At 40.9% G+C, this 25505-nt stretch overlaps 1 protein-coding gene and 1 long non-coding RNA gene across 4 annotated transcripts in view; one reads left to right on the forward strand and one right to left on the reverse strand.

Annotated features, from left to right (window-relative positions):
• Nucleotides 1-3901: 3901 nt before the first annotated feature.
• Nucleotides 3902-11320, forward strand: LOC116784742. Its single transcript, XR_004356225.1, has 3 exons — nt 3902-4007; nt 4339-4466; nt 11237-11320. It is a non-coding gene; the product is annotated as an uncharacterized LOC116784742 (long non-coding RNA).
• Nucleotides 11321-17415: 6095 nt separating this feature from the next.
• MYB (MYB proto-oncogene, transcription factor) overlaps nt 17416-25505 on the reverse strand; it is a 28513-nt gene continuing 20423 nt past the window's right edge. For all 3 annotated transcript variants that reach the window (XM_032682729.1, XM_032682730.1, XM_032682728.1), the window contains one exon: nt 17416-18845. In XM_032682729.1, the coding sequence (XP_032538620.1) occupies nt 18729-18845 (117 nt within the window). In that variant the 3' untranslated portion in view covers nt 17416-18728. The remainder of the gene's footprint in view (nt 18846-25505) is intronic.

A 25505-nucleotide genomic window follows, 5' to 3' on the forward strand; every position in this document is an offset into this window, starting at 1 on the left:
GAAAAGCTGCATTCAAAAAAGAGTTATCCAAGTTTAGTTATCATACCAGGGAGATATTGCAAGTGAGGTCCCTGAGGTCAGTTCTCTGTCACTTCTATTCACTATTTCCATTAATGAGCTGGACAATGTAGTAATATTTATAAAATGTGTGCGTGACACCAGGAGTTTGCAGGCTGTTTGTAGGACGTGATCAGAGTTAAAAATTAGGTTGGAAAATGGAAGTAATGTTGCAAATTGGTAAAATAGCAGCCAATAAGGTTTGTGTTAGAGGACAAAGAAACCAAAGGCAAAATATAAAATGGCTTTTCAGTTTTATTGCAGAAAAGTGTGAAAGATGACAAACCTAAGTGAACCAGCTAAGTATTTCTGGGTCCATTTAAATTAGACGATCATATGTTTCCTTTCTTTCTCTACGTTATGCTTACTATTATTAGTTACCTTTTTCTTCTGCTAAAACAGCACCTGTAAGACTCACTAGATCAGTGTTGGTGCATAACAGCCATTCTTTGAGAAGAACATTATGGTGAAAATGTTTTATTCATTATCTCTTCTGTCATAAATCTCTATCTGGAGCAAAAATCCTGACTCTGAATCTTTCTCCAGAACTCATGAGCCTATGGCTATTCAGTTTTAATTGTGCTGTTCCAATGATTTATGGCATGGCCTTGGGTAAATTGAACCTCCACATCAATTTCCCTGGAGATACTAATATTTCTCCTGTGGACAACCTGAGAGTTAATCTGTGTAAGACTGTCTTGACAATGTACAGTCCTCAAGCACTTGTCTAGCAGAATCTTCAAAGTTTAGCTGTCACATACCTATGACACAGTAAGTAGTTGGAAAATAGTCCATATTTATGTTGGGACTAAGTTTTGAGGTTGATTTTTTTTTTTAAGTACTTGTGTAAACTCATGGTTTTCAGTCTTATGGCTTGGATATATCAATTTTTACTATTTTATTTTTGAGACTGGCAGCATCAGGCATGAGAGGAAAGAGCTCTGGAAAAGGCCTTTGTTTGTAAAGGTGGATTATTCAGCTGTAGTTGGACACTATAACTTATTACAATACACGCTCTGGTGGCAGCTATAATAGTAGAGCAAGCCCCACCGATGCTCCACAAATCTGGAATGGGAGTCTGGCCAGAAAAACTGAAAGCCTTGAAGTATGTTCCATGGCAAGGAAAGAGAGGTTACATTTCCCCTCAGGTGTCTTACATTTAAAAGTGATAATTACCATCAAAACAGATAGAGAAGATAAATGCTGGATAAGCTGGCAAGGAAAGGACCCAAGTTGCTGTCCGCCACAAACAGGAATACCTGCCCAGCATATATGATGGTGTGTTGATTTGGTAACAAAACACAAATGTATTAAGAAGTAGTTGAGGAGACTCTGTTTATTTTACAGTACATGAGATAATAAAGTCATATCAATAGACTGGAAGATAATGCTGCAATTCCAGTATTTATCTTAGTTGTAAGCAGTCTCTCATTAAGGAGTGGAAGTGTCTTTACTTTGAAATGGGACTAATAAAGGCTGTGACCCCTTCAGCTTTTAAAAAATATGCAGCCTGATATGATGATAGTAGGTAGAGGAGGATATTTCTGGTGGGTCCTAACTATGCACCTTCGTTTCATTAATTCATTGAGCAATATGTTTAAACTAAAATAAATACCACAGTCCAGTTGGAAACATATCACTGTTGAAGAATTTGGCCTTTTTCATGTCCATTTTTCTTCTTTTATGATCTCAGTCAGTAAATGGTTTGTAATTTTCTCACATTTTTTCTCAATGGGGGACTCGTTCTCTGCAACTCAGAATTAACAGACTTTTGTTCAGGAAATTGTATAATCAGTGAATGCAACCATTTGGTGGAAAGGAGGGAAATAATAGTCCGGAAATCAACTACACCATGTTTTGATTCAGTTATTTTCCCTACCCTTTCCCATTCCCACAAACTCTCTGAAAGCACCAAATCTACTCCAAGTATTAGTCTGAGAAATCACTTTTTGCTTGCAAGTAAAATGTATTTGCTCCAGCAGTTTTAGTTTCATGCTACAAAGCACATGTGGATTTTATGGCACATACATTGAATGATGGCATTGAATAATCACACTAGCCATTCAAATAAATTTGATTTTGGTGTCAAATGACAGAAGCTGGACATTTCTTCTAAAGAGGCTGCTGATGTACAGCTGAATGCACACAATCAAAGTATTTAATTGCCCGTAGTGTACTGCACACTTTTCCCCGAGAAGGTTCCTTTACTATCTGCTCCAAAGTGCTCAAGCAGCTTTAGGGGCAACTTCCATCCCAGCCCTCTTACCCAGGCCAAGCCCCTGACAACTTCAAAATGCGAAAGTTCTGCAAAGGTAGATGTTTATATGCTTCATTGCTGGGCAAGCCTTGCTGAAATCCATGGAAACTGCTGGGCTTCACCGCTCTAGAATACCCTAACGAGGACTCTGATTCACCTCTGCCTGAGTTTTAGCAGCTGGACTTCAGAGGGTTTAAATCAGAAAGAGGAGCCTCAAGAGGCTGGGCCTGAGCAGCGCTGGCCCCTTGCCCTGCTCTCTGCATGCACAGCCCTTCCTGGGTTCCCCTGGGGCACTGCCCTTGCCCACGGTGGCAGAGGGAAAGTGTAACTTCAGAGTCTGGCTTCAGTCACTGGTACCTCGTGTAGGTCATGCTGGCAGCACCTATTGTTCTGGAGCATTTGAAGGGCATCCAAGTTTTGGCATCATTAGATTATTGCCATGGTGCTCAGGCTGCAGATCCTTTACAATAAAGGGGTTTACTTTATGTTCAGTCACTGTGAGCTGTTATCTGCAGCTTTCATCTAGTCTCCATTAATGAAAGAACAAATAATTCCAGGGACTAAATAGATGTTTGGCCATTCAAATATATGCAAAGTGATATGATTTATAAATGGGAGGAAGTTGTTTTGCAAGACCGGAGTTCCATTTGCTGTGGAATTTCAATTTAGCGTTGTGAATCCAGTTAAATCCTGAAATACTAGACTTAAGAGAGCAGGTTCTTTCATACTTTCAGCTGCCTTTCAGCTGAAGTCTCCTAATGGCTGATATTTCTAGATCCCATTCTGTTTCATTAGAGGGTGATTATTTGTTAGTAGTATTAACATTGCTGCAAAGAGGAAAATAGGAATCTATTCTCCATGATTTTGCTGATTGAAAAAGAAGGAGTAGGCTTGAACTGCAGCAAGGAAGATTCAGGTAAGACTTTGAGAGAATATCGCATGAAGAACAGAGTTCTGAAGAAACTGGGTAGCTCCACCACTGTAGGCATTCAAGAAGAGGTTAAACAAATCTATTGCTTCTAAGACTTAATGCTACCTAAAAACATGGGGATGAACACAATGACCACTTCAGATACCTTCCAACAGTATTTTCTATTTTTATAGCCAGCAGAATATCTGAGGCTTGCTGTTGAAGTGTCCTGGCAAGGGAGATGTTTTTCCTTTTGCTGAGTCTGCACATGACATTCTTCAAAGTGAGGGATACAGAAGGCACAACTGGCACAGCCGTGCAAGTTTTACTACAGCATAGCCAATGATTGCCAAAGTATTGCATCACAGCCTCGCTTTCCAGCAGTTCCAGCCCTGTGGCAGGCTTCCACCTCTTGGGTCTGGAGGCATTGCTCCCAAGGGTCAGAGTGGGCTGTTTTGCTGAGGGCCAGGAATGTGACCTGTAGCTCAAGAATCCCCAACTCTGGGCTGGTGAAGTGTTTTGAACTAGCTTGTTTGAAGTGAATCAGGTGGGGCTGACACCAGTGCTGAACTCCTGCTGTACCACAACAATGGAGAATTCGCTCCCCATTTTCCCCTTTTTCCTCCCAGACTTATGCATTACTCTCTGTTTACCAAAACCACCTTATTTACAGCTACAGAGGCTTTGGCAAAGCTGAGTCTGGGTTTTGTCACAGCTGGAGACCAGCTGCAGATCATCCTTGTGAACTGTCCACCCTGGAAGCTGAGGCACCAAAGAATGAAGGTAAAAACAAGCCCAGATGTTCCTTGCCTGTTTGGCCTTTCTGGCCTGCCATCACTCAGCTTTTGGTGGTGGGTAGGAAGCTGTCACTGTTTGTGACAAATCAGAGGGGTGGTTAGGTCTAATACAAGTTACTCTGGAAAAACTGATGGGGGGGAAAAGTAACCTGGACCAACTATACTTTCCGCAATGGAAGAAACGTTACTGCTAGTGAAGTTAAACATGTGCTCAGTGTGTGATTGGAGAAGGAAAAAAAGACCAATGCATTTTTAGAGGGCCATATTGAGGTATCAGGTGATGGCAGTGAGAAACAAGGACCTTTCCCTCTCTACAGGCACTGTGGTGAGCTGGAGGGATTTGGAATAGCTCTGCCATCACTGACAGCTGGGTGCCATGGAGGCTGTCAGAGAATGAAGCATACCCTTGTTAATGATAACCTTTTCATTAGAGCGTGAAAATGAGGTAAATAATTATAATACACAAATTATAACTATGGACATTTTCCTTTTAATGGGAGGAGGTATAAATAGCAGAAATGAGATGAAAATGAGAAGCAAAACTTAGGCTACATGTAAATGGAAAAATCTTAACATTGGGATTATGGGATCATCTCCTCAGGATAGTAGTGGAAGCCTGTAGTTTAGGACTTGAACAACCAGACAAAGAAGGAACATGAGGCACTACATTGCAGGGAGCAGTCCTGCCTTTTGCACTTGGATTTCCCCATAAGGCTCCTTTGCCACCACTTCTCCTTGAGGATCTGAAGGAATGTTTAATGCTGATGGCTCAGCCAAACTGCAGCTTTGGGAATTCTTATCTATCCTCAAAGTCTTATCTTTTGCTTCGGTTGTTTATATTTGCTAACTTCCTGTCCACAGTGCTTATCCAAGTTTATTGTTCAGTTTTACTATTCCTTGTTTAACAATTGCTCCTTTGCACTCAGAAGTTGGCGGTGCTTCAGCAGCGGGCGATTTCTCTGTTTATCTTTACCACCTCCTTCAGGTGTTAGAAGTAACATGCTAACCTTGGAACTATCTCGGCAATCCCAAGAGGCAAATTTTCCCCATAGATTTGCTTCCTTTTTTACTTTTCAAGCAACCTTTTTATTTGTAGCACAGTCCTGGACTAGACATGATTCTTGCATTTCTCTACTCATGTAATTATATTCTTGTTTGGCCAGTGGGTGAGTTGGGTGGGTTTTTTGTTTGGTTGGTTGCTTTTTTTTTCTCTGATCCATTCTAGGCAAAGAAAGGGTTAATCAGTTTCAGTAAAACATTCGCAGTCACTAGGGACTGCTGCAACTGAGATGAAAAACAAGACTGCACCTGTATGCTGGCAATTTCAGATAGATTCTGGTCAACTATTTTTCTCTAGTGCTTTGTTCTGCCAGCTGCCTCAGTGCTTTGGATGCAGGTGGAAGGATGGACTTTGCTATCTATAAAAAAATTAAATGGTGAAGACCAACTTCCGTCTCACCTCCCCAGGGATCAAAGTGATTGAATTTCCAAGACACGAAGCAGGCTGCATGTGCCTAGTCACTGTGTGGAGGTCTCCACTCTAAAGAAATAAGTTCAGATTTTTCCCTTCTTTCTTTCTTTTTTCTTTTTTTTTTCTTTTGTTGTAAGAGACAGTGGAAGCGTGGAAGGAATCCCCAAAACTAATTGACCATACCTGAAGAGACAAGCCACCCCTGTATAACACATACCATGCCACATCACTACTGCAGCTGTTGTAGCTCCTCCAATAATCCAAAGCAAGACAAAGAATTGCTTGGGAGCTCTACCTGTACAGCTTGATATATGCTTACAAAAGAAGTTCTCACAGATACCCAATAGATTTATGTCATGACATGCTAGTGTATGATGAAAATAAGTAGTCTCACCTGGCTGTGAAGGTGCCTTCATTGCCTGTTGAGAACAGTAGATAACACATGGACTCTTTGATGGTGGGAGATCTATTCTTGCAACAATACAATACTATTAAATAATTCTCATAGCAAATTCTACTTGACACAATGGGAACTTTCTGGAGTTGTGCTACACTGTATAAACAATAAGGCTCTCCTTGACATTTTTGACTGGTGCTGTGATAGAAATAAGCAATAGGTAAACAGCAGTATTAAGAACAGAGATATTTAAATGTGAATAGAACATAAGACTTGCAGGATAACAGTCTCCATGAAAGGGCTTTTAGCAGGAGGAAAACCCCAAAATATCCATCAGAAAAGTTTGAGAGTTATGCACTGTTTGTGTGAGGTTTGAAAATACTACCAGAAGGAGAAGACATCTGATTTTTTTTCCCCCTCTTTTTATCAGTGGCATATAAAAAAAAAAAAAGCTTAATTTAGGTTGGTTTGTTGGGTTATTATTTTACATCATTGCTCTATAAGCCCACACCTTTGAAGGGCCATAAAAAAAAGAGGAAAAAATACAGAAGTTGCTAAATGGAGATCAGTGAGTTACAGCAGCTGAAAATAACCTGCATGCATATTGCAATGAAGTATGTGGGGATTTTGGGGGAGGTAGCTGGGTTGGTTTAGTGTAATTTTATTTTGAGCTGCCTATGACCTTCTAATGCTAATCTGTCTTTAAACAGTATATATGTATAACATGGGGAGCTGGCTGCAAAATAACATTAAGAACGATTAACCAAATCTCACAAGTCAAGGCATGCAGTACCCCCAAAAAGAACATCTTTGCCTCTTCACCACCATTGCAGAAAATACTTTGCTGGTTTGCAGATAGCTCTCAACTGTCTCTACAGCAAGAGGTACCACCACCTGCTGTGTAAGGCAAAATGGGATAAGAGTTGGACTGAAGATCTTACCTGATTTAGTACATATACAGTGCGCTCCTATGCATCTGTGCTATTTAGAGTTTCTGAGGTGTGGTGTTAATGCTACATTTAACTTTGTAGGAGGTCTTGCCAGTACTCATTTTGCACCACTACATTCATATGTAGTCATGGGACAAGACTTTGTCCCACGCGTCATATAATTAGTGAATGCTCTTGTACCTGTGATTGTCTAAAGGTGCAAATGAGGTTATGCTTTCTGCTGCAGAGAAAATCAAAGTCTGTAATATCTCTGTATTAGTTCGACCATTGATCTAAGAAGCTGTATCTAATAAAAATATTGCTCTCCCTGTAAACCTTGTCTGACTCCGTAGTAAATGAGTTACTTTTCCTGATAGCTGGCGAGAACTTGCGTGGTGCTTGAATGGGTTTCTGAACTTTCTATCCACACTCTACAGTTTTATCTTATGTTTCACAGAATATCGGCATCATTAAGATAAATGACTCAGTGTTTCTCTTTCGTATGGAGAGTTACATAAAGCAGTTAAAATCCTATTCGTATGCCTCATTTTACATCCAGATGCATTAGTTTTAGCTAATTTTGTTTTACAGAGGATAAATTTAATGTTATGTTTACAGACTGCATTTTTTACCATAGGTGCTATTTGTAGTTGGCCAATTTGATGATATTGTGAGCTCATACTTAACATAATTTTCAAGTTATTTCAAATTGTTCTCCAACGCAGACATGCATTTAGTGTAAGTGGTAAGTTTAGTGTAAGTCTGTGTAAAATGGTGGAGCTGAAACCTGAAATATCTAATCTGTCAACAAATAGTGGTAACTGAGGAAAGTGAATGCTAATTGCTTAAACAAAGCAATGAGCAAGTTTTTACCTCAAATGGACTGAACCTGAAAGACAGTGTGATTTCCTGAAGAGAACTTCCTTTTTAGTTGTACAAACTTTGGATGGGCCAAGTTAGTGGAGAAGGCCTGAGTTGAATACTGTGCTGTTTTGCTCTTAGCCATTCACTTGGCAAAGCTTTGCTTTTTAGCCCACGTTGAATGGGCTTGTATGCGAGGATGTGCTGGGAATGGCATCTAATGGCATGTGTTTTGTAGTGAGAATGTAGAAATATTCTTGATAAACAGGTGGTACTGGACCTGTCCTGGATGATGAGGAGCAGTTTGATACTCCACAGTATGATGAGGAGCAGTTTGATACTACTGAGCATGTTAATGGATTCCCTAGTTCAGTCCTTTGTGCTTTACACATTTTACTCTCTCCCATAAAGATTTTTTCTAGAGAGCTAATTGTCATCCTTGCCATATTGAAAAATGGAAAATGACCATTCAATCCTGGGTCCCTTCACAAACCCGTACAAGACTTTTTGTATGGTGAAATACCTAGTTGCCTCATTGCAACAAAACTGTGTCCATCAGTAATAACCAAAGCCATAGGAGTGTATGAGTAACGCAATGCTGATTTTCAAAAGTAAAAATTACATTGTGAATCCTGACATTGACTTAACTTAAAAGGATTTCCATAGCTCTCTGGATGCCTAAAATAAGATCAAATGAAGATTTCATATAATTTTCCCTGCCAAAAGTTTATTTTGACTGTTAGAAGACAATACTACACAACCATTGCATTTTTTTCTTTTAACAGTACTCACCTCTGAGGTTTTCCTTTGTGTGGGAAAAGTATATGTGTCTAGGGGATATGAAGCTGTATTTTCTCTTAGTCCAAAGTACAGGGGTTTCTGGACTACTGAAAGAGTAAAGTGCTGAAACAGCATAGGTGTTTCTGAAGAAGTTTCACAGAACTCGTCCCTATCTTTGCTCTAACTGCACTTCTCTTGTAATGTTATTGAACTGTTCCAGTAGCCTTAATATGATCAGATATGAATATGAGGAATACATACTGATCTTCATGATGAATTAAGTGCCTAAAATATAAATAACAGTGTGGTTAGGGAAGCTTTGCCTATATTAGTATGCTTGTTCACTTTACCTGTGCTTAATGCAGAGGGGCATTCTGCATATCTGCTCAGTAAAGGCATTTGCATCTTTTCAATTACTTTGCTTAAATGTAAAGTATTGATGTCAAATGTTGCCCATCTCTTGAATAATCAAAAGGTAAATTATCATTTAAAGTATAAATTAAAAGATCATTAAGGCTTGGGAGTGCAGTACTTCAAAGTTAGGGGAGTCAGAATTGAGGTTTGACATGCAATTAATTCACCCTCCCGTCATTCCCCACTTTTCTGTATATTCATTACAATACCAAACTTAATTACACACACATTTATGTGTGTGCACACACTCATACACATATTTACATCTGTCTCCTAGCCAGTAATTTTGATTGCTTCCAACTTGCCTTTACACCCACCTCTACTCTACATCCCTTCACATTCGTGTTGGGCAACCTCGTCCTTCCCAGCAGGAGCCCCCCTTAGAGGCCAAGACAGCTTAGCTGAGCCCCTGTGTGACATTGCAAGGAGCAGGGTAATAGATGACGAGCTGCAGCCCCCTACCCACAGATGGGTGATGTGTCCTGCCCAGGGAGTCTCAAGGAGGGGAGCTGTCAAACAAAGGTGAGGTCTTCGTGCTCCTGTGGAAATGAAATGCTCAGATGGCATGACCTGGCCAAATTTATATGGATCTTCATAGGAATAAGAGTCACAAATGATGCTCCTGCTTAAAATTTCAAGTCCCCAATCCTCAGTGTAAAGGCAGGAGATTGTCTTAATTGAAACCAATGTAAGAATATTTTAACTGACTATTATGGTTTGAGACCAAATGACAGTGGGGAGCCTAAATGGGTTTTTAATCACAGTGTATGCAATGCAAAACAAAAAGTCAGTTAAAGTTCACAGACTCATGCTATGCTAACTAGGCCTACTAGGGCAAGGAGAAACGAGTTTTCCTCAAACTCGTTCTCAGAAAGGGCTGAACCATTTTTGCCACAACTTTCTTTTTAATTTGATATTTCTCTTTATTTGTTTTCCATTCTAGAGTGTGTGCTCTAGTCATTTTCCTACCTGTGGTTAATGTTATTCAAAGAAGACACACACTGTAACTGAAACTTTGAGTTCCCTGCTGGTGCTAATCCAGTAGCACCTTGATTGTCTGAGAATCCTGAAAATACTAAAAATAAACATGTTTTTCAAGGTGGACAAGGCTGCCCTTCTAAAATCGGAACAAGAAAAAGAAATCTTAGCTAAGAAGAGTCAAGGTTTTCATCAGAACTTTGTCTATGGCCAACTACCCTGAAATGTATTGATAATTTAAGTAAATACTTTTCTACTGAAGAACATTCACCAGGTAAATTTTTGGCTGAATATCAGCAATTTTGTGGGGGGTATGATTGTGCAAGACACATATGAAGATGAAAATGGTTCAATCTTCCTTGTGTGTAGAAGGAATATGTGACTGAAGTGTCATGTCTGGAGCACAAGTTCTGATATTTTTCAAATATTAGCAGTAACTTGCTAAAGCCTAAAATAACCAGACTATTCATATTCTGTAATATTCTTAGCAACCAATAAATAATTTGCGTGTGCTTTTTCGCATGACCTTGATGAACAATTCTGAAAAATAAAGCTGTGTCATAAATTATGTCAGTCTCAATGAAAATGCAACAGTTGTGCAGCCCTGAAAGCTGTGGATTCCCAGATAGCCAAACCACATTGTAAGGCCAAACATTCACAGGATGTCCTGGAGCCCACAATTTTTTCAGTCAAACTTTCTAAATCCTCCTGAAGAAGATGGCTGCAGCACAAGTTGACCAAGCATGTTGTCCGATCAGCATGGACAGCTGTGGCTTTAAACAATGAGAGCCATTGTTAGGTCAATTTTAAAGTAGGTCCTTAAAGTTAATGTGATTATGCAAATGTGGCCCTAACTACCATGGCTGTCTTATATCCTTCACAAATGACTGCATTGTCACTTTTCATTATGTGCATACAGTCCTGGTGGTTTGGTGGTATCATTGTATCTCTTGGAAATGGACCATGTAAAGGCCATTCACTGTTGGCACTGCATTGTGCTTTTCTCCAAGCAGGCCAACCTTGACCCACAAATGAGGGTGGTAGAGATTTTCAGGCCAAAACCTGCGTGTGTTATTCACATGATTACTCCCATTGAGTTGGCTGGAAACTCTTGCAGCAGGCATGTAAGAATTAGGTTAAAATACAGTTGTGAAATTAAATCCAGTCCACTCTAAACAGTGAGGTATCTGGACAAACCTCTGACAACCCAACTTCTAGGATAAGAGGTTTTGTGTGAAATCACTTGCAGCATAAATTCAACATTAATCCGTTATTCACTGAGGAAAAGAAAACATGTCAGACAACTTCAGTGTATGTTTGTTTCCATGGTGTCTGTATTATTATTGTAATTAATTTGATTTTAATCATGAACTACCCTTTTACAGAAATCTATGATCACAGATGAAGAAGCTGAGAAATCTCAGGATCTATGTGTTCTGGAAGGTGGCAGATTTTCAGACAACTCATCGGTTGGGGGACATGACTGATTTCAGACTCTTGGTTGCATTGCTTTCAATGAAAACCAGTGACTTGCAGTTTCAGTTCTCATCACAAAAGACGTTCTCACAGCAATCTCTTGTTTGGATGGTTTTCTCTTTTTCTGAGTGTGGAGTCTGATGTTTGTCTGAGTTCTGTCCTTTATATTTTTTTGTTCTGGGGGCCAAGAGTCTCCATGACCCAAGCACATGATACACAGTCTATGATAGATTCAGAATGCTGGTTGGGATTTGGGCCTTCTTAGTAAAATATCATTCCTTTATTTCTAACATAATAAGTAAGTGTGTGTATATATATATATATATAGAGAGAGAGAGAGAGAGAGAGAGAGAGAGAGGCATGAATATATTTGTATGCACTTAGTTTAAACAAATGTAAAGGAAAATCATCACCTTTCAGGGAAGCCAGTGCTTCTCCATTTGCTGACTTACAGCAGCTCTCTAATGAACGCAAACTTCCTCAGAAGATTCAAGGACTTGGAAACTGCAATGGCAGCACACTCTGTTGTTTGATTTTGTTATCCTACATGCAACTTCTCATACCATCCTCAGCTCCAGAATGTTGCTCCAGAACTAGGGTGACCTTGGCCAGCCAGTGTGCAAAGTCAATAGAAATCTAATCAGTCCAAACCTACATGCGTAGCAGTTGGACTCTCCTTCTTCCACAGAGCCTGGCTCTACTGGAAAGGTTGGATTAGGATGTGAAAACCTGCTTTGGTATAGCAAGACTGAAGCTGTAGCACCCTCAGCATTGGCTTCAAGAGAGTACAGGGGCACATCCGAGACATTCAGCCTACTGGAAAACTTCCTGTGGTCTAGACAGAAACGGATTTCTATTATTGGAAATACTTTGGAAAAAGTTAGTTATGAGTGCTAAAGAGAAAGGAAGAAGAGCTTCTACCACTGACAGGAAGGCAAACCAAGGTATCAAATAAATTTTCACATTTACTCCATTCAAGCTATCAAGTTGCTTGATTGATCAGTTGCCAGAGAAGATGGTAACAAGTATTTTTTGGATATCAGACAGCACAGCAAAACTCCGAAGTGACAACTTAACAAGGAAGGGGAGGAACTGGAATAATTCAGCATCTTATTTTAATCATCATGTTTTGTGCTTTTTGATGCCTGTGGCAAAATTGTGATGCAGGTGTGTGTCAGGTTCACTCCTCTCTCATCATATTAGTTCTTGTTCTGAGATACAAACAGCAGCTACACCAACTGGATGCAATGAAAGTTTGTACCAGAAAGCCATGTGTTTCAGAGCAGTGATGGAAGGATGACTATCACATCAGTTCTGTAGCTTATCACCATACAAACTCCGTTTGTATTTGTTATGGGTTTTCTGTTAGAGGATGTGGCCACAAATCAGAGGTTGGCAAGGAAAGAATTACTCTAACCTTTTTGATTAAAGAAAGTTTAGGCTGTGCCTGCATCAGTGGTAGCTCAGGAGGTGAGCCTGTGAGTTGCTGCTCCTGGGGTGCCACCGTGGGACCCTTATGGGGGGGTCCCAGCAGAAGAATTCATCCCCATCCTGGGCAGGCAGGCAGCTGCTGAGAGGGTGCCAAAGCTGGACATAACATGGCCTGCCATGCCAGTTCCTGGTGGGCCTCCCAGCCAGAGGCAAATCACCTCCAGTGAAAGGCTTTTCTTTTTCCTCCTTGACTGGAGGATGTTACTTGAGATACAACCAGAGCTTGCTTTTCAGTGAAGATTTTCCTGAACCCGGGCATAGCAGGGACACCATCCTGAATGTATGGGGCCTCTCCTGAGTGGAAATGGCAGGACCCCATCAGCCATGGGCAGGGAAATGATCCATGTCCTTAGCCCTGACTAAGCATAGGCTTGGGCTCACTGCTGTCACAGAGACAAGTGACTTTTATCAATCCATTTTCAGCAGTGTTTGGGCCAGATCTCTTCAGGGGTGTGCCTTGTTGAAACAATTAAAGCAGGTGGGACATCAGAGGGGATGGCCAGTACCAGCAGAGCAGAGCAGAGCAGAAAAGTGAAGTATCATCTCTTTTCTTTATTATTTCACTGAAAGGTGTTTTAGGCCTTTGCAGCAAATCATAGCTGTTTCTCAGTTTAATTCTTTGGTGCAGTGAGGCTTGGCTGGGCAGGTAGGAGCTCTAACCCCTTGCAGATTTACATTTCCCAGCCGGTAGCACAGGCTAGCAGTGTCTTTATCTGCACAGGAAGGTTGAGCCAGCGCCTCGGAGGTCTCTACCTTGAGCTGGTAGGAACAAAGATATCAAAACCCATCACTGAAATAGTTATGGCCTCCCTGCACCTTCAGATAACTCCTGTGCTGATCGAGGCTGATGAGAGAGTTAATGAAACATGAAAGAGAGGCAGCAGGCAGGAAAGCACACCTGCAGGCACCCTGTCAAAGCTCTTTGGGGACTGCCTGCACTGGGAGGGCCATGGCAGGCTTGCAGCTGGGCTGGCAGGAACTGGGAGATGCAGAGGTGGTCTCTATGGTTAGTGTAGAAACCTGTCTGGGGAGAGCTTCCTGAAACTTTCTTCTTCGATTCTCTGACAGATGTGTGTACAGAGCATGTCTTGGAGCTGTGGTGATGAGTAGTGATTGAACCAAGTAGTAAAAGTTGTTTCCCCATGAAACAAAATTTCCTTGGGTGTGAATAGAGCTAGGCTGTAAATGAAGGCCTGTGCAGCCTGAGAAGGGGAGGCTCTTTTTCAAAACAATTAAAAAGTCAGCAATTATTCTGATACTCAAATAGATTGGAAAAATGCCTTCTTGAAATGTCATTTATCAAGAGGGATTGTAGAAAAAAACCCCAACCAACAACTTGATTACAGATAATCTATGGAAAAATAATAGCAGAGTAAATATATTTTGCAGCCCTTAACAATTAGCTGTATAACCACTGCTGGCTTGCAAACATGGATGAAGGTAGAATTTGGACCTCTATGGTCTATCTTCATTATCTTAACCTCCATCAGTCACTGAGAGCAAAGAAGTCACAAACAAGTTTATGCTGGTAGCAGGGTCTTCAAGGAAAACTGCTGAGACATCAAAGTCAAGTTCAAATAAAAGAGGCAAACAAAGGGAACAAGTACATTTGGTCAGGAAGCACTACTTCCTTTTGAATTAAGACATTAGCCTGGTGATTGAAAGATGTGACCAGTGTCTTTCCTTGGCCACCCAGGCAGAACACCACCATTGCTCTGGAGCAACATGTGGGATATTGCCTGACTCCCTCTGTGCTAAGTAACAAGGACACAGGCAAAATGCAGACCAGTGCCTCAAAATCATTCTTTCCCAAACTGAAATATTTATAACATACTCTTTAAAAAACAAAAAAACAATCAACAGAAAAACCCAAACCCCAACATTTTAAATAGATTTCTAGGAACAAGGCTTTTTTCTGTACTTTGCCATCACACCTTTCTCAAATCAGGACTGAGGTAAAAATACAAATAAATATGGCAGGAGTAAGAGGTGATGATTATGATGGTCCTGTCACAACCCTACAGAAACACCTTTTGCTTATGTACCTGACTGTGGGGGCTTGACTTAGCTGGTACAGCTAAGGATCAAGATTACAAATACTGAGGAAAAGTCTTCTGGCTTTTTTGACGGATCACTCCATGCTACAGAATATTTGATGCTGTGCTTGCTCTCTGCTTTACCCTCAGCAGATTTGTTATTTGGCTCCTAACTACAAAGTCTGGCTCTTTCATTCAAACTCTAATTTTTTTTCCAAACCAATCCAAGCTCTGGTTCTTTTACAGTTTAGCTTACAGCTGTCACATAGGTCAGACCTGTGGGCATTGAACCCCTGGGATTCTCTGCATAGAAAGCTGGAGAATTACAGGGCATTAGCTGGGAAACACCTCACACTCTGGTATTTTCCTTTATTTTTGCCCTGGCTCCTTTACCTCTTCATTTTTAATTAGAGGTACATGCTGAAATGATAATTTAAATTCTTTTCAGAAATCAAAAGAATTCCCACTGACAACATTATTAAATTATAATTACACTGAAGAAAAAGGTTCATAGAAATTTGAGCCAAATATCTACTCTCCATTAAATGAGAACTTGACTGAACCTGCTTTCCCTTCATTTTGGTAGCTTACTCTAGGTTTAAATGGGCACAGGATGGCTATACACCTGTGCAGAGGCCACTGCAAGGCCAAGTAGCTGTCACCAAGAGCATCGACACAGATCTGTCTCAGAATAGGTGTTGCCTGTCTGATGCTCAAAATGGAATTTACCAGACAGGTAGGACTTCTCTTGGGCCTCTCAAAGATGTGTTTCAGGCAGTGAGCAGAGCACAGCCACATGGGGATATTTGTGTGAGAAAGACATGTAGGAGGTGGCAGTTTGCTGCAAAGGAAACCTAGCCAGTGTTGGTGGAGGGAAAATAATCAGGTTCCTGGGTACAGCATCCAAAGTAAGCCTCTTTCTTCACTCAAGCTGAGCACCACATGCATGCAGAAACATATGCAAATCAGCCTTAATCTACTAAGTCCTTTACATTTTCAGTAAAATGAGAAAGGAGGAAAGAAACATTTTCCTCTGTATTAGCTCTAAGTGTGCCCATCAACAAGACAATTACTGTAGTGGTTTTACATGTTTAAAATGGGTTTTAAAGAAACTGAAGGTGTAGGGGGAAAAAGCCCACTCCTGCAGGCAGAGCCTCCATGGTACCTGGCACTGGGATAATGATCTGTTTAAACTTAGCCAGGATTGGTGGAGTTGAGCCCTACCAGGCAGGAGCTTTGCCTTCAAGAACTGTTGTAAGCTTGGTGTTTCTTTTTCCCCCACTTTTTTTTTCTCTTTTTCCTAAGCTGTAATAGGTTGCTTAAGCTATGTGGCATGCCTCAAGTCAGGCCTTTCCCTCTTTCCACTTTGCACACCATTGAGTCCTGCAGTCCTCCCTCACATCTTGCACAAGCATTTTTATGGCATGAGCCTGCAGCTTTGGCACAGGCAAGTGCTCCCACAGACTTCCCCTTCTCTATAATCCATGCTCAGCACCAGAGTCCTGCCTGCGGTAACCTCTGAGAAACTGCCTTGGGGCTGCCTCTCCCCAGCCCCCCCAGCATTTAGTTGAGAGCCCAAGCCACACATGTGGGATAGATGTGAAACAGAGGCAAAACATGGAGGGGCTGCTGCAAGCGCTAGTACCTTCTCGCATTGAAAGCTAAAAGCACGCGAGAAGGGACCTTTGCAAAAGGTGAAAAAAGTTTTTTTCCTCCTCCTTTTCTGTGCACTGCATGGTGTAAAGGCCGGTGTGTGACTCCAGCTGGGAGGACTAGGCAGGCTGCTGGTGAAGGAGCAAAATGGACTGGAAGGCACCTTTGGGGCTCAGCCCATATATGGCTACACTTCCATCATGGAGCTGAAGTGTGCTCTCATGAATATCAGTCAGATCTTCAAGCACTTGCATCAACTTAGATTTCAGCAATTTATTTTCAAGTTACTAAAAATCCTTTTTTTTTTCCCTAGCAGGTTGCATCTTCTTGTTTGTTTGTTTTGTTGGGAATTATTTTTATCTCTAGCCTTCCTAGGTCTGACTGTCACTCAGCACTTGAGCCACATAAGGCTCTGCAGGTCTGACCAATTATTTGCTGTGCAGCATAATGCACCAGGGCTTCAAAGTATATTCTCACCTCTCTTTTTTTAAGACAAGTGTGAAAAAACTTGTTCTACAGTGTAAGAACTCAAGAATATTTCCCTCTTATTCAACTGGTTCCTGACCTGGCAGTCTTAGATGAACAAATAAATTAGCCATCATTCTCGGAGAAGGGCGGTTTTGCACAAAAGGTGCAGTAAGTCTCCCACTGACTGAAGCTGACCTGGACTTTGGTGTCACTAAAAATGTGCCTTGAGACCACAACATGCTCAATACTCACTGTTTTGTGCAGTGTTCCTTCCACTTCCTTAGCAATCAATGAGAACCGAGGATTTTGAAGCTATCTATGGTGTGCAAAACCCTATTCCTTACTTATCTGAGTGCACTGCGAAAAACCTTCTTGGCTTGATTGTTGCCTTTAAATCCACCACCAAAACACTAAAGACAAGCGAGATTAGGAGACGATATGGTTTAAGTAAAAAAGAACACACTTTATTTATCTACAAGGCAGTACATTGTTGTATAAAAAATTAGGTGCAGATGAAGCTGCACCAAGTGCTATTAAGGCAGCAAATTCAAAGGCCGTTATAAAAAACCAAAACAATAAAAAAATAAAATCAAATCAGTGTTTTGCCATATCAATAAAGAGTTGATAGGGCAGCACAAAGAACCATGAATTTCTAAGAACCTGATTCAGTACACAAGACCCAAATTAGGGAACAACTAGCTAGACATGGAACAAAAGAGACAACATGAACAAGACAGTGTTCTCCCAAACATATGAAGGTGCAATGCATGCTGTTACAAACCAATGAGAAACAAAACAACACATCCAGACAAAGAAAAAATCTCCCAAGAACAGTGTTCAAAAATATTGCTTATAAAAAAAGGGGAAAAAATATAAATGATGTAAAAAAAATTAAAACAAAAAGGTCTGGAATGCTAGTGCATAGTCAATTAGCTAACATCAACATTTGTTTTCTTTCCATAAAGCTCTACTGCTCCTTTTACACTAGCAGCATGTCTACACGCTATGGTCTGTAGCAGCAAAACACAGTATTCATTTGGCATTTACAAAATTAAATTACTGAATAAAAATATATTTTTTCTCATAAATCTATGTTTCATACAGTAATATTTTTTAAAGCAAGCTAATTACCCACCCCCCCAACAGAAACACACAATGTATATTGGTCTAGAACCAAAACAGAAAAGAGTATTTCAAGACGCATAGATATCTGAGTATTCACGATCTTAATCAGTTTTCCCCTTTTGCACAGACAAGCGTTTATAGTAATGCTTTTCACTTCGGTATTTCACACCAATGCATTTTCTTCAGTGATTTAAAATATATCTGTTTGAGTACCTGCTCTTTTATTATTAAAGAAAAATAAAAAAAGAAACAAAACCCCACCCCTTGGCTAGCACATCACTGAAATAACAATACTGGTGTATTAAGTCTGCTTGATCTCAAAAAGTACAAGAAAAATTGTCTTTATTATAAGTCTGCACTTAAGATCAATAATTACTGATTCAAACTCAATACCTAATAATTTAGGCAAGTATCATTAAAAAAAAAACAACTCTTAAGTTGGGTGAAATCCAACAAGAATATATATGCTGAGTGAGTAAATGCACTTTGTGCTGCTCCCAACTGTTGTACCACAACAAAGATCGGCTCTTCTCCCATTCATGAAAAGTTTTCATGCAGAGGAACAGGAATTTCCCAGCAGAGGTGAAGTGTTCTCAAAACCATAATGCTTCTCTATTCGTCAACCCTTTCACATCACTAGAGTCCGAGTGGGGAAGGTGGCCATGTACTTGCGTGCCTGATCTGTCAGAGCCATCTGATCTTCGATTTTCCCACAGGATGCTGACTCCCAGGCGTTGTTCAGATGCTGAATTAGAAAACAGAGAGATTTGAGTTGCACGCCATGTGATTTATCCATAGCCCCAGCCAAAGCTGGGCCCGTTTCTAATTAACTGTTGCATGAACATGCAGAAGGATGCTGTCCCATCTCCAGAGAAACTGAAATCTCAACACAACAAGCAAAAAAAATATCACCCCCGCTCCTTGGTTAGAGACCACAGGGGCACAACACAAGAGCCAGGATCAAAACCTCTCTGCTTCTCTCTCAGACAATGTCTTTTCTATGAGGCCGTATCTATAGCCTTGCCTTTAATCCTTCCTGTACATGAAAGGTCTAAAAGAGAATATACTTGGCGGGTGGACTTTACGGTCAAGAGAATACAGCCAGGCTAAAGCCCACAGTTATGTTCAGTGCTGTGACCATGCACAAATTCCTGCTGAACCTCTATTGTAGAAATACAGCTGTGCTGTCCGCAAGTTCCCTAAATGAACCCAACAACCTTGACGTCCTGACCACAGCCAACGAAAAATCCCGCGCTCGAGGCTGCTTTCACCTGTGCACAGTGATTAGCACGTGCCCATTAGCTCTGCTCCTCCAGCAAAGGAGAAGGGGAGGGGGGCTCGACTCTCAGCAGAAACAGCATTTTAATTATCATGTAAGCCATTTCACTTCTTGTGGTATTTATGGAGGTTACAGACACCATTTAGTATAATGTTAAAGTGAGATAAACATATCTGCAGAGGGCTGTGTGCACTGTATTTATTTACTCACTACACATATGAGACGTTTCTCATTGCCTTGAGCTATAAACAGTAATGAAATTTCAAAGCTCCTGGAATTTACTAGTATACACAAACCTCTTTTTTTTTCTATTGGACTCCTTCACTTACCCATTGTGTCTGCTTTTCCACATTGAGATATTCCCTAAGCCCTGAATAACAACTCTATTATCACATAGAGTTTGCTGCATGAGTACTCTGCATGCCAAAAATGCACACGATTGTGCTTAACGGAAAGCTGCCTGCCCACAAGGGATCCCAGTACTGCTGAATATTGAGAAGGTGTATGCTCAAGATTCACCAACAAAGACAAGTCAGGAGAAGCCCTTCTCTGTTTTCCATTGCTTTCAAAAAGGATCATCTTTGCAGTTCAATAACTATGTTGCTCAACAACATGGCCAATGCTTTCCCAATATCTAGGACACTGGATGAAGCATAATTACTGGACTGCAAACCATCTGCTAAGAGCAGAACTGTCCTGGTCTGCCCATGGCTCTTTATGCTGCTAGTTGCTAACTTTGCAAGAGGATCCTTAAATTATTTTCTGGCCTAAGTGTTTAGAGAACACTCTCCTGACTGTAAACTGTGTTATCTGAGACATATGGATAGTAAAAGGCTGGGCTGAAATACAGATAATTTCACATAACATGCCCTAATCAGGGCACTGGTACAAACACAGGGACCGAGGTTCCCTGCCTCGGAAGGCTACAGTCTAAAAAGGGACCAAACCAGTGAATAACAAAGCAGAATGGCCAAGATGAGGGACAGTGCATTAGTCCTCTGTAAACTTCTGCTGGACTTCCCTAGACATGGCTTTCTCTTCTCTGTAGAGAGGTACCAAACATTGTCTCTGCTCCTGATGCCACTTTGCAAGCAAAACTCCTGCTGAGCTTCTATGGGAGTTCCTTATCTGAAGGAGAACCAGGTCAGGCCTCAAATCAAGTTTCTGCAGCTTTCTACGGGAAAGCTGCATCTGTGAAGTGAACAAACATGCCATACACCTCTTTTCTAGAGCAGTTCAACATGGGCTGGCTGTATACCTTGTGCTGTGGCTCAGCCTAAGGCACATGCCACAGCCAGAAAGCAGGTGTGACATACTTTCTGCATGCCACAGCCTCTTTTATGTTTTGGTTAAACAGCTTCCAAGGCAACTTTTTCAAAGGCACCTACACAAGCTGGGAACCTACAAGCTCCTATTGATCCTCAGTGGGACTCAGGCACTGGTGAATATTTTCCCCTACTCTTTCAGAGGTATTTGTATCAGGGACCAAATTAATGCCTGGTACAATGCCATTGGTTTTACTTACAAGTTGAATTTGTTCTGTACACCTCAAAAGTAGTTGGTAGTTCCACAATATCCATCATTTCAACACAAATACGTGTCTGACAGGTATTTCCCTATGATCCCCCACAGCTTCAATGCACTGGTCTAGAAATGAGAGATCAGCAGTCCCTTAAATAACTGAAAACATGTAAGGAAAAGTCCATTTGTCACAGTATGTCAATTTTTAAAAAATAGAAGTAACTTCAGGCAAGGAGTGTCCCTATTTCATAAATTAGGCTTAATCGTTAGTATCTACACTGAGTTCTTTGTATTAGCAGCCATGTGCCTAGTAGAAAAAAAAAAAATCTGTATCCTGGTATCTCCAACATCTCAGCAGGTTGCTACATGTCACTCATTCCACTGAAAGCCTGGTCTTCATTTAACCTGATGTCAGTGTGGCAGAAGCTGCTCAGGCAGGCAGTAACCCTCTGCCCTCCCACCGGGCTTGGCCACCCTGGGGAACACTCGGTGGTAGACACAGCAAGGAGGACCAGCTCAACCCCTCACCTGAGCCTGCTTCAAACAACTTTAGTTTTTCTGATAGGAGAATATCCTCATACAGTTTTGACCCATGTATTAATTTTCCCAGAAAATTACACTATTTTTTTTTCCTCCTGTGACAAACTTATAAAAAGAGACTAACTTTGCATCTCAGTGATGGTGGTGAGAGCTTTGCTCTAGTGAAGAAAGCAGAATTTGACCACAAGTAATGTTTTCTGATGTAGCATTTTTACTAAGACATTTTTCAGTTCTACCCTGGGGAACTCAGAGAACATTTACAGTGGGTATTTTTAATAAACATTTTCTGTCTGAAGTCTTGGCTCTTGGCAGCCAACACAAAACAAAGCACAATGCCTTTGCCTTGCCAGCCCTGCAGTGCAGTGCCAGAGGCACGTGTGAAAGTCATTCTGACGCAAGAAGATTTCCTTCCCTCTTTGGCAGGGAATGCTGGGTCCCACGGCCCAGGCAAAGCACCTTCCTAGGCATGGTCACACACAGCTATGGGATCTCTTAGTAAAAAGGATAAAAAGGGATGCTACAATGCCTCCTTCCATGCCAGGTTCACAGCAAGTACTGACAGGGCTGATACAAGACAGTAGCAGCACCCTGGAGAAAGCAGTGCTCCTCAAATGCATCAAAAGAAAAGAGACCCAGGTAGAAAGCTAGAGGCATGCAGGAAAACAGCACAGAAATCTCTGTCAGAACACTCCTTTTGCAGAAAGCTCATTGCATCCTCCTCATCACATTTAAAGGTTTAAGTCTGCAAATCAATGGGTGGAAACACAAGAGCTTTGTAATAAGAAGCCAAAAGGCCTGACCCAAAACCCACTAGAATCGATGGACATATGTTCATTGACTCAGTGTATTTCACCCTACTTAAATTCAGTCATTTAAGAGTGAGGTGTTTGTTTTGGTACCTAAATTCCCAGCCACTGGGGAGTGAAAGGGATTTCCATAGTAAATTCTTCCCATATACATAATTTTTGAATTGCCTCGAAGAGTGGCAGACTAGTTATAATTCTGCTGTCAATTAAAAGAATTTAAGCCTTTTCAGCCAGTACTTCCAGTTGTATTTTTCTCTTCCACAGACAGCAGTTTCTCTACTTAAGTTAAATCAGGGAGTGGGGGGGAAGAAGAAGGCATACAACTACAAATTTCCATAGGATAAAATTACAGACCCATAGTACAATTCCAGCTATGTCACTCTCCCCAGTCTTTTTTTTTTCCCACTCTCTTTCTTTTTTTTTAAACTTCAGTAATCCTACCAGCACATCCTTCTCCTGGCAGTAAAACTACCTTACTTATCCTGTAATATGCTTTCGACTGCCCTCAGGCAGATGTGAACTGTAAACAAACTGTCAAAGTTGTAACTGGGACATCCAGTTAAAGCACTTTAAATAAAAACTTGGATCATCTAAAGAAAATAAGACCAGAGTAAGGTAAAAAAAGACTGTGGAAAGGTGCTCTTCTAACAGAACTTGTCCTACTGCACTCGTAGCTGGGACTGCCTCTTCATATGCTGTCTCCAGAACATAAGAAAGCTCCAGTGTTATGACACCTTGTGTGTTAGGAACTAATGCCAAAACCAAACATTGCTGCAGTCCTGCAGTGCTGAGCTCCCAAACTGATGAAAGTGCAGTAAAAATCCTTGGTCAAAGAACTGTGCTAAAAAACAGATTTTAAATCTCCACTATGCTGGCAAGTATCTTCAGCAACTCCAGCAAAGTTAGTGGTTTTACACACATTCCCGTTAATTTAGCCAAGCTGTGCTGGCATTTATGAAAAAAAAAACCACTAATATTTTTGAAATATTTAGAGGGCTCAGACTATTTGAAAGTCTCTTATCATGTTTTTCTGCTGCAAAAAGCTGGATTTCTTGCCAGTTTTCCCTTAGATTGCATGGTATGGATAGTTTGCAGAACATGCCACTGACTGAAAAGAGGGCTTGGAACAGAAATGCAGTACTCCTTCTGAAACAGTAAAACAGTGTCCTAAACAAAACAATTTCTTAGCAGAATACAATGAATATCACGTAGAATAACATGGCTTTCTGTTCTGTAAGGATGCAGTACCAAGAGCAGCCCTTTTACTTATCAATACCAGACAGTAAAGACTAATGAAAAACTCAAGTGACCATAAATGAAGTCTACTTCATATACCAAGAGAAAACAATTTTTGCTCATGTTGCTAGTTCTCCTCTCGAGTGTGGGACAGACTTCTCCTAAATTCTGGGGCTTTCCCAGTTGCTCAGAAATACAGCTTGCTAAGTGTGAGAAAAGACAATGGTCCAACTTTTCAACTTTTATAAGCATGACACCAGAGCTAGAAAAACCTATTTGATGGCACTTTTAAGAGCTTAATCCCGAAGCCTTGCTCAGACAAAGTTCCTGCTCGAGATGTGTGAGCTTTCCAAGTAAGATTAATGGATGCGATATGGAAGTGGGCTAAGCATCTGCAATTCACACTAGGATATTCAGTTCCTTTCTGATTTTGTCCTTAAGTAATTTTTTTTTTTCACAGATCAGAATACATTGCTGCAAACGGGTAATAGTTAAATTGTCGCTTTTGTTCTTTCTGAGAGACCACCACCAGCTTAGGGCAGCTCTATCTGATCTGTTCGCAACTCAAATTCTGCTGCCCTGGATGGAAAACATGCAATGACTGACCTGTAACTGCAAAGCTCCTCTTGCTCCCTCAGCTGTGCCAAGCACAACTCTTTTGTGTACACATCAGTCACTGGTGAGAGAAGGGGCAACACAAGTGAGGGAAACCCACAGGGCTACCTTCCCTTGCTGTGCAAATCTCAAACACAGCATGCTTCCTCCTCTCCCTTGATTAAACAAAGAAGAGTATGAGATTTCAGGATCTTCTTGCCCCAGAAAAGCTATGGAGGAAAACAAGAGAAAGCCTGCTACTGCATGAGACCATGCTGCCTTTCTGGACATTTTATCTTACAACCAGCTGCAAATGAAATAACATTTCACTTTTTAAATTCAGAAAATTAAGCTTCATGACAGCTTACACTCTTGAAAAAAGGTTAACCGAGTAACTGTTCTAAAATCCTTTAAACTTACTCTTTAAAGAAAATGGTTACATAAACCGCTGAAAGTCAGGAAATTCGAGCTGAAACGTGTCAGTCTGTGGTTAAAAAATGGAAAGTGACAGGAGCTAGGGGTTGAAGAACGTTCTCTTTAGCTTGCAGGGCTTCTACCTTGTGTTGTTTCCTTTGTTACTGGGGGAAGAAGATATCAAAGCAGCGCTATTTTCTTAAAAGGTTCCATTTCATGGTGTCTTTTGATAGCCTGCAGGGTTAGGTGGAAGGTCTGTGATTTAGCCTACTTTTCTATCTGTTACAATGTCTATGTTAGGATAGTTTGTATTATGTACCGCTACTGTTACAGAACATAATGTGAAATAAAATCTAACTTTGACATAGGAAGGGCCAGAAACAGAGGTTTTTTTATGTAACCTCTTACAAGGCACTATTCAAGCACATGCTCAGTATTGGAGTAGGTTATCCCAAAATCTTAATCCTTGGAAAAGTTGCTCGTAAGGCCAGAATCTCCCTGCCATGTAAGTGGCGAAAATATAGGGTGCAAAAATACAGGTTTTAACTAACTCCACCAATATAAAGCAGAAGTATTTGGGATCTGTGCAATGGACTGTAAGTCCACACCAAGGCAACATGTGGGTTTGGGTGAGACACGACCTGTTCCTGCCAGCAAGATAATACTTAATGTACAAACACGAGATTTGTTGTGTAGGACAAAAAAACTGGCTGAACCCTCACACCTTACCAGAAAGGTCTTACACACAACTACCTTTACATCCAATGTCATAGAGAGACTTAACCACGGGACTGAATGGGGATCAAGCCCAAACTCTTCTTGAGTCTAAGGGGCCTTCTCCTCCCATTGCTCTAGTACAACATTGACACCACCATATTCCCAGTGCTGTTATATGCAGCTACCTGACCTCACATGCCAAATTATGCAACATGCTGTTCCTCCTAAGTGATCATGAATCATATTGTGCTATCTGATACGGTCATCAGCTATTAATTACTAAATTGCACATGATCAG

This window comes from Chiroxiphia lanceolata, chromosome 3, assembly GCF_009829145.1.
Source record: "Chiroxiphia lanceolata isolate bChiLan1 chromosome 3, bChiLan1.pri, whole genome shotgun sequence".
Taxonomy (NCBI): domain Eukaryota; kingdom Metazoa; phylum Chordata; class Aves; order Passeriformes; family Pipridae; genus Chiroxiphia; species Chiroxiphia lanceolata.